The sequence below is a fragment of the Harpegnathos saltator genome, unplaced genomic scaffold, assembly GCF_003227715.2.
Source record: "Harpegnathos saltator strain DR-91 unplaced genomic scaffold, Hsal_v8.6 scaffold41, whole genome shotgun sequence".
Lineage (NCBI taxonomy): Eukaryota > Metazoa > Arthropoda > Insecta > Hymenoptera > Formicidae > Harpegnathos > Harpegnathos saltator.
The window spans coordinates 23,402-33,100 of NW_020230217.1; the positions used below are offsets into that span (position 1 = coordinate 23,402).

At 39.0% G+C, this 9,699-nt stretch overlaps 1 protein-coding gene and 1 long non-coding RNA gene across 2 annotated transcripts; one reads left to right on the top strand and one right to left on the bottom strand.

The window, feature by feature from the left end:
- Window positions 1-637: 637 nt before the first annotated feature.
- On the bottom strand, window positions 638-4,745 carry LOC105189351 (uncharacterized). The gene is made up of 6 exons (XM_025301320.1): window positions 4,529-4,745; window positions 4,215-4,441; window positions 2,119-2,188; window positions 1,846-2,058; window positions 737-1,751; window positions 638-647 (listed from the first exon to the last, which is right to left on the bottom strand). Exons 1-5 carry the CDS (start codon window positions 4,743-4,745, stop codon window positions 964-966), a joined length of 1,515 nt encoding a protein of 504 aa, XP_025157105.1. The 3' UTR covers window positions 638-647; window positions 737-963.
- A 2,839-nt stretch (window positions 4,746-7,584) lies between these two features.
- LOC112589153 (uncharacterized) lies at window positions 7,585-9,199 on the top strand. The gene is made up of 2 exons (XR_003113323.1): window positions 7,585-7,974; window positions 8,535-9,199. It is a non-coding gene; the product is annotated as an uncharacterized LOC112589153 (long non-coding RNA).
- Window positions 9,200-9,699: the final 500 nt, after the last annotated feature.

A 9,699-nucleotide genomic window follows, 5' to 3' on the forward strand; every position in this document is an offset into this window, starting at 1 on the left:
CCCGTAGTGATCTCGTTGCCTTTCGGGTGCAGTTTCGGGTACGTGCGTGCGCTTCCGCGTATGCACCTCTGCGTGCGTTTCCGCGTGTGCACCTATCTGCGTGCGTTCCCGCGTGTACACCTCTGCGTGTGTTTCCGCGTGTGCACCGCCTTGCGTGCGTTTCCGCGCGTGCGCCTATCTGCGGCATGTCCACGCGTGCACCCCTCTGCGTGCGTTCCTGTACATTCATCTCGTCGCGTGCGTTTCCACGCGTGTACCCCTCCGGGCCCTTTGCCCCAGGCAAACTCCTTATGCCCCTTATAAACTCCTATTGGTATCACAGTCCTAGTGTTTGCAGCGCCCTCACTGAGTGACAGGCTCATGAACAAGAACTAAGATGCATAGTGTGAGTGAGTGTGAGTGAGAGAGAACCTAAAACTTATTGTGCGAGTGAGTGAGATAGAAAAATCCTTTCAATGTGTGTACGCGCACATATATGGTACACGTTGTATTTATAAAACATTAATATATTTATTTGCAATGTTGAACTGTACGAGAAAAAAAGAAAATGTTACATATTGTTTTGTTTAAATGCAATAATCATTTTATTATGAAAGTTATAATAAATTATTAATAAAATAATTGTAATAATTATTTTTTTCATGACCCTGCAACAAAAACATATATTTTAATTATATTTTAATACATGCTATAATAATAGTTTGGAAATATTATTTGTTAATTATATTTTTCTTACTTTTCTTGCAATATTTCAATGACATCCTACGTGCCTCATAATATATGTAACTTTTATTGTGGTCATCTTTTATTTGTCCTCGCATAATTTTATTTATTATGTTGCACCATTCTATTAGAAAATATTGTGCAAGAGTGTTAAGCAAAATGTTCACATCAGTACAGTGAAAACGTGCTGTGGAAAATATCTGACTGAATATAGTTAAAAGTTTATTTTTAATTTTTGTCTTATAGCAGAAATCTGCAAATCTGTTCAGCTATTTCTATAGCACGATTCATCATTTGTATAGTGTTTTCGTTTTCCATTATTGCAGTACATTCAACACATACAATTTTACACTTCTTCCTGATTATATTAATAATCTTTTTTGCGTCTATGTACGAAGTATGTGAGTTATCAGATTTTCCTTCATCTAATGTAATAGCAGCTTCATCGCATTCTATATTTCTTTCACCTTCTTCTGGATTTTCAATTTCTTTTGCACACATTAAAGCCATTAACGGTAAAAAACTTTCCTTATCTTTTTCACAATTTGCTGATATGGAGTGCTTCGACGTTAAATAGCACGTTAATATTGCTTTAAATGATATACCAAATAAATATGGTGTTGGATTTGTATTTTGATGTCCATGATTTCTTATTTGACTAAATAAATTTTCGACAGGATCTTGATTTAAATATTTTAAATTGAGTTTGGTAAATCCGCATTTCTGAAGCATTTGCCATAAACATTGTGCACCTTGAATTGTTTGTTTCCAGTTAACTAAACACTTTGGCTTATTTCTTCTTAAAGGTTTGTAGCTATTCTTTTCAACAAATTCCATTTTTTTCAGTTTGCGCAATGTTTCTGACCAAAATTTTAAATGGCCGCTATTTGGTATGATAATACTGCTGAATCCTTGCTCACAACTTCCATTGAACGAATCGAATAGGTCGTCAAACAAGAATAGTGCTTCTGCTGTGGTGGAGGCATTTTTGAACAAATGCATGGTACCATATTCTGTTTGCACGACACCTATAATAAAACAAAACTATATAAATAACACATTGTTTTTTTTATATTAAAGTAAATAAAATTAATTGCTTTATAAATTAAATTATTATTTTACCTTCTTTATTGAAAGTAAGTATCATATGCATAAAGTTTGCTACAGTATGGCTTATGACTTGTACCGCAAACTTTACTTTCATTTTTGGAATTAAATGTGGAAAAATATGACTATCTGTTAATTTTTTCATCTTTCGCCGATGTGGAAAGCATTTTTGGTCGATTGCATATGCTGCTATGATATCATCCCAAGAAGCACATTGACTTTCATGTTCTGAAAATTTGGCATCTTTATCAAGAAGTAAATCTTTGTCTAAAAGGTTATTACGAATACCTTTTTGAAGATGTACGAAATCATATAAAGGCACAATAGGATTGTCTCCCACATAAAATATATTATCTAGCTGCAGTATTTTTGAAAAAAGAAAATAGTTGTGTCAATATTATATTATAATAAATAAACGGTATAAATATAATATGTAAATAAAAAAACATACTATTATGTCTTAAATATTGTGCGCGACTTTCTTCAAGTAATGTATTTATTGTCGCTATATTTGGCCCTCCTTGGTCGCAAACAGTTGCTATCGGCTTAAAACCACATTGTTACAGATGTTTCAGCCATTCCTTCACACATCTCGAAAGTTGGATATACGTTGTTGCACTATTACAAAAACCATATCCAACAGGCATTTTATGACCAGATGCTAAAGACCTGATATAGAATACAATAACATGGTCTGCAAATCTTCTTGTTCGCCTCATTCCCCAATCTTCAAATCCAATAATTTTGTCACTTTTAACATCATATGTAAGTGCTGATTGAATAGCCATTTCATCCCAAGCAAGTATAATATATAAATCTTTTAAATCCATTTTCTTTGCACTTGATTTGAGATATTTTCCAATAATCTTATTATATCCAGTATCGATTGAAATGCGATTTAGTTGCGTATTTAGAGTAGTATATGAAGAACAGTAAATATTTGGACACAAAATTATAGGAGGAACGGGATCTACGATAAATGCCCAAACAAAACATTTTATCTTCTACAGTATATCGTCTTGCCTGTGTCGAAAATAAAATAAAATATTTTATAAAATATTAAATACAATAGATTTATTTTAAGCAATATGTGTGTGCGTGTTTGCGTATGTGTATGTATGCGAATATATGTGGATGTATACAAAACATAAAAATTACATAAAAATGTTTATATATAATATTATAGAAATAATACAAGCAGCATATATATGTACTGTACTATTGCATGATTAATTCTATACTAATATTATAAATTATTTATTCCATTGCTCAACTGCTATACTTATATACAATGCATTTTATATACAGAGTGTCCGGTAATTCGCCCGCAGTATTTCGGGAGGTAATTTGATACCAAAAAAGAAAAAGAAAAAGCTATATAAACATAGGTCCGGAAATAAATCGTTTCCGAGTTATAGCCACTTTTATGTTAAAATATCATAATTTATTTTTTATAGTTCCTTAAATAAGGAATAGAGAAAACGAGAGTTAAAAAGTGTATCGAAGAAATGAATAATTAGAAATCTTACTTACAATATTGAAATCAAATGAAGAATGTAACATCCGTATCTAAAGGTGGAATAACATGTTCAACGGTCTAATGTTATCGTACTGTGCGCTATTCAGAGTATATACAAATATAAATACTAAAAGGCATCTATGTACAATATATGTATACAAATATAAATATCATGAAGCATCATATGATCAAACAAGAAAATATAAAAAAAATGAATAGTTTCAAATTATGATAAATAATCATGAAAAATAAATTACGATATTTTAACATAAAAGTGGCTATAATTCGGAAACGATTTATTTCCGGACCTATGTTTATATAGCTTTTTCTTTTTATTTTATATATATATATAATTTTATATATATATAAAATTATATATATATAAACTATGACATGTTTATATAAGAATACTATATTGAAATATTAATGTGATATATGAATTATATATATAAATATATATAATTATATTAGTGTACAAAAATAAATCATATTACGGATGCAAATTATATAATAAAATGCAATGATATACAATTGAAGTTAAAAATATTATTAAAGGCATTATATCTTATCGAATATTTGTATATGCTGGGGAAAATTTAAAAGGTGAAAGATGAGGAAGGGATTATATTACCTGTGGTGGAACATTATTATTTCTCAACATCATATTTATAAAGTTTTGTCGGATTTTTGTTGTCTTATCTTCTTGGCTTTTATCTATTCTTTTTTCTAATGTAACGTTTTTATTTGCATTTTGTTGCTTTATTCTTTTAATCATTAATTTCGTACGTCTCTTCTGTGCTTGGAGTTTTATATTATTATCATAAAATTTTCTTGCCGTTGGAGACAAACTTTTTTTCCGTGTTACTTCTGCAAGATTTGGTCTTCTTGTTTGCGATTTTAAATGCAATTGTGTTTTCAGCGATCCTACTTCCTTCATTATTTCTTGTAATTGATCATGATGTTGTGTTTGTATTTGTGCTTGCATATGATATAATGTTTCTACGTCTTTCTGCAGTAGTGTTATATTTTCTTGTTGTGCCTGTTGTTGTTGTGACAATATATTCACATCCTCTTGTAATGGTGTAGCAATTTCTTATTTTTTTGATATCTTATCTATATCTATTTGTAATTCTTTATTATTCTCTTGTAAGGCTATAATATTTTCTTGTTGAATGTTACGTTCTTCATGTCTCATATCACGTTCTTGATATCCACTACTTGTTTGTTTTTCACTTATTTCTGTTGCCATATGAGGAACAGCAGCCCGAATTAATCTGCGAAGTTGGCTTCCGGTATAATCAGTTTCTTTGAAATGTTTATAACATACTCGTAATTTACTGATTTCTGTTTTTTTGTATGGCTTCAAGGTTAAATTTGTCATCCACTTCTCACGCATTTCTACGCTTTTTGGGAAAGTGTGTGATGGCATTGTACCTGTCGATGTACAGTTGAGCACACAACATGCTCTTAGCATTTCTATATTATTTTTTTATATTTTAATTGAAGAAAAATTACACTATATCTTTTGTTACCGCTATTTTGAGTCACTTCCTCACTCTCATTTGCATTTCTATACGTACTTTTTCAATATGGCCGACACTCACACCATGCATCTTAGTTCTTGTTCGTGAGCCTGTCACTCAGTGAGGGCGCTGCAAACACTAGGACCGTGATACCAATAGGAGTTTATAACCCCTGCTTTACCCGTTCGAGGTTCCGGTTGAGCCGATCACGCGCGCGCCGCGTGCCGAGCCGTCGAGGCCGCGTACGCCGTCGCGTGATCGCGAATCGTTGTTGTTTTGACGGGCGTCAGATCACGAGCCGTGCACGTGCTCGTCTCTTGTGTGTGCACCTTGCATGTGCGCAGGTGACCCTTCGGTCCGTGCGGTATAACCGAAAAGCGCGTGGTGCCGGCGGGAAAGTTGTGTTCTCCGCCGCGGGCGGAATCTCGTTAGTGCGCTTGCATTTCACGCGCCTCTTGCTCTTGGTCAGCCCGGTCGCGCCGTACGCGACCGGCGGTTAGCATAGATAGTAGGCCGTTAGTAGTGTAAAAGCGTGCATTCCCCTTGCGGGGAATTTCAATAAAGACGGTATTGCGAACCCCTTGCACAATAATTGTCTTTCGCACGGGGATGAAGGACCCTCACGATCCACTCCTGAACACGCACCAGTACCGCGATTCTGTAACTCGTTATTGGAGTTAACGACACTTTCGTTATCGTTGCGCAGCTTTTGTATACCGTAGAAAAGCTGCGCAACAATAACGAAACTGTCGTTAACTCCAATAACGAGTTACAGAATCGCACCACAGGGCGGTCGTCCGTGCATAAGACAGGTGACCCCCACACACGTAATATAGATTGTGAGCATACGATCTAGTATATGAAAACCGCTCATTGAGCACTCACGAATAGTTGCTCAGTGAGCGATTGTAGTACTGAATGCACCCAATGTATTGGGTGTACAAATTAGTTCGATCCGTTTTCAAAAGATGGCTCCGGCTGTTATGAATGGTTCATAGTGACTGCCGATTTTGGCGGTTTCAGAGAGGTTAGATATCTGCCAATAATATTTAATTTATATCGCTTTGAGTTTCATACAAAAACCTTGCTTTTTATACAAAATGTCAAATTTTGTGTTAACCAAGCAGCATTTGCGAGAGATTTTAATTTTCTGCTTTAATTGGAAGAAAAGTGCAGCTGAAGCCCATCGAATGCTTGTTGAAGTTTATAGTGACGCTGCTCCAACTGATATTTATCAGTCATCATGTAGGGAATGGTTTCGACGTTTCAAGGATGGAGATTTCAGCGTCGAAGACAAGCCTCGCTCTGAACAGCCAAAAAAATTCGAGGACAAAGAATTAGAGGCATTACTCGAAGAAGATCAGAGTCAAACGCAAGAGGAGCTTGCAGAATCATTGGGAGTGACTCAACAAGCCGTTTCCGTACGATCGAGAGACATGGGATTTATTCAAAAACAAGGAAATTGGGTACCTTATGAACTGAAACCGAGAGACGTTGAAAGGCGATTTTTCACTTGCGAGCAGCTGATTCAAAGGCAACAAAGAAAAGGTTTTTTGCATCGGATTGTAACTGAAGATGAGAAGTGGATATTCTACGACAACCCCAAGAAGAATAAATACTACGCCAAGCCCAGTCAATTGTTGCCATCTACCTCAACATCAACACCAAAGCCGAACATACATGGTTCGAAGATCATGCTCTGTATCTGGTGGGACCAAAAGGGTGTTGTTTACTATGAGCTGCTGAAACTTAGAGATCCCATTACGGGCGATCGGTATCAGCTACAATTGATTCATTTGAGCCGTGCATTGCGAGAAAAACGGCCGGAATACGAGCAAAGACATGATAAAGTTATTCTTCTTTATAACGCTCGGCCTCATGTCGCAAAAGTCATAAAAAAATATTTGGAAACGCTCAAATGGGATGTTTTACCACACCCACCGTATACTTCGGACATTGCTCCTTCTGATTCGGTTGTTCCGAAGGATGCAGCACGATTTGGCAGGTCTCCGGTTCATTTCTTTCGCAGAAATCGAAAATTGGCTTCAAACTTGGATCGTCTCAAAAGACGAGTCATTTTTTCGAGATGGAATTCGAAAATTGCCTGAGAAATGGGAGAAAGTAGTAACCAGCGATGGAAAATACTTTAATTGATCTGTTCATTCATTTTATTTTGAAATGAATACATTTTTTAACACAAAAAACGGACCGAACTAATTTGTACTCCCAATAGAATATTTATTACCCTACTCTACTGGACACGTTCCAGGTAAAAATTAAATTAATTAATTGGCCATTCCATAGTACTAGCAACACAATGCAAGCCGTATGCAATTTAAATATCAGCCTGTAACATCATTCTAACAATAATATGAGGAATAATGTACGAACTGTTAAATAATACATACAGATTTACTTGTATGAATGAATTCTGCATTTTATAAAATAAATAATACATTGAATTAGAATTCTATTTTTTGAAGATACTACCTTCATAATCTCCTTAAAAATATGCATTTAAACCCGTTGTATATCAGAATAATAAATTCATCAAATAGACATAAAACCTGAATTTTACTTTCTAAGCTATTGTCATTTAATTTCTTAGTGTATAGTTTTTTTATTTGTACCTTCGTGTTATATGTTATCGGGTTATACGTATCGTGCACGTGAGAAATGTGTTTATTACATTTGTTGTGTTGATATGTAACGACACAAAGATTTTTGTGCCGTTACGCTGACTGCCGCCTAGCAGCACGCGACAGTCAGCTGAGCGCACACCCCCCGACCCGCGCTGACACCGCGCCGAAACGTCGCGCTCGGCCGAATATGCCCGACTACCCGGCAACGACGCTCGGGCACGATCGGCCGCCGAACCGAGCTAGCGGCCCCGCCGAAGTTATTCGGCAAACGCCGCATAATCACGATTAATTCCGATTAAAAAGCGGAATTAACTCCGATTAAGGGCGAAGAAAACCGAAGCCCCAAAATCTCGGGTATATAACCCCGGCAGATTTTAACGAGAGGGAAGTCTCCAGAGTTCCGTCTCCACGACTAGTTCTTTCCGAGAGAGGATCAACCGAGAAGCTTCTGCCGAAATTCGTAAGTGAGTTACCAGGCCGTCTACGACGGTGATTAATAATACCTGTTCTTTGCGCTATAAAGATCGGACGGCGAGTTTGCCGTCGCTCCGGTGTGTTCACCGGAACGATCTTCTTTCGTGCCGTCTTCGCGATATAAGGATCGGACGGCGAGTTCGCCGTCGCTCCAGTGTGTTCACCGGAACGATCTTATTTTGTGCCGTCTTTGCGATATTTCGTGCCGTCTTTGCGATATAAAGGATCGGACGGCGAGTTTGCCGTCGCTCCGGTGTGTTCACCGGAACGATCTTATTTTGTGCCGTCTTTGCGATATCTCGTGCCGTCTTTGCGATATAAAGGATCGGACGGCGAGTTTGCCGTCGCTCCGGTGTGTTCACCGGAACGATCTTATTTTGTGCCGTCTTTGCGATATTTCGTGCCGTCTTTGCGATATTTCGTGCCGTCTTTGCGATATTTCGTGCCGTCTTTGCGATATAAAGGATCGGACGGCGAGTTTGGCGTCGCTCCGGTGTGTTCACCGGAACGATCTCACGATATCTCTTTCGTAATTTCATCAAATAGGACACCAGGAAGGCAAGAGCTGATCAGCTGGGAGTTGACGCGTCGGTCCAGCACACAAGGAATACTCCCATCGCCCGCACCCCTCGACCCCCGGGGCGATCAACGCTGCGGCCGAGGACAAAAGCGAGCGCGACGTGTCGCGACGCGTTCTTACACCGTTTTTTCGACCCGTCGTCAAGTCGTGTGCCGAATCACCCAAGCTAGCGCTTTAAACCACAACGGAACACACACCGCGCGGTCACTAATCGGTGGCTCGACCCTCATTGCGGATCAAGCGCCGTCTGAAATAATTACCGAAATAAGCTCCAAGCAAATCGCTCACCTACCACGGTGACCCCGCGGGGCTCGTAGCGTCCGCGGAAACGATTCACGCAATCATCTAACACCCAAACATTGGGACGTCGCGTCACGGCACGCGGTCGTGACGGGCAAATAAAGACTTATTGTGTTATACTTATTTTGTCTTCGCTTATTGACACATACACACACCACACACACACCTTCACCTGAAAATCTTTCCTGTGGTCGGCTCGCAAACCGCGATCCAAGCCACAGGGCCGGATCAACCCGAAACAACCGAGCCTGGAGGCGCGACCGTTACATGGCGATCCTGCCAGGATCCGGCAGCTAAAGGGAAGGTGTGTGTTGCACGATAAGTGGAGACAAGGGAACCAACGAGAATCAAGATGAGTACCGCCCCAAGAGCCTGGATACAAGAGCTCAATAAGGCGGAAATTGGTCACCGACTCGGTCAGTATGGACTGGACACGAGCGGCACTATCGATGACCTCCGACGACGCCTTCGCCGTTTCGTGACCGAGAACCCCGGATTATTTCTCACCCGACCTACCGACCGACGGGTGCTTAGCCCCCTCCATATACCCAGTGCCGCCAGCACGGAGGACGAACAAATACCAGGATGGGATCCTGCGAACAAAGCCCCCACCGACGCCGAGGCAATCCATGAAATCCATAAGTGGGATTGCAAGTTTACAGGGAAGGACCCGCTTAACTTTTTAGAACGGATTGATGAGCTCCGCGTCTGCTATGGGCTTACTACCAGACAGCTGTTTTGGGGAATTCCAGAGATGCTGCGGGGAGAACCGCTACTCTGGTATCGGAACCACCGTCCTGGCTGGCACAACTGGGACGATTTCTGCGCTGC

Bases quoted from the DNA above. Each gene is read 5' to 3' on its own strand.
- LOC105189351 (XM_025301320.1), bottom strand. From the start codon at position 4,745: ATGCGTGAGAAGTGGATGACAAATTTAACCTTGAAGCCATACAAAAAA. The intron at 4,442-4,528 runs GTAACATTCAAC...CAAAAAAATAAG, and splicing joins TGATATGAGACATGAAGAAC to AAATTGCTACACCATTACAA. The intron at 2,189-4,214 runs GTAACACGGAAA...AAAATACTGCAG, and splicing joins GAAGACCAAATCTTGCAGAA to CTAGATAATATATTTTATGT.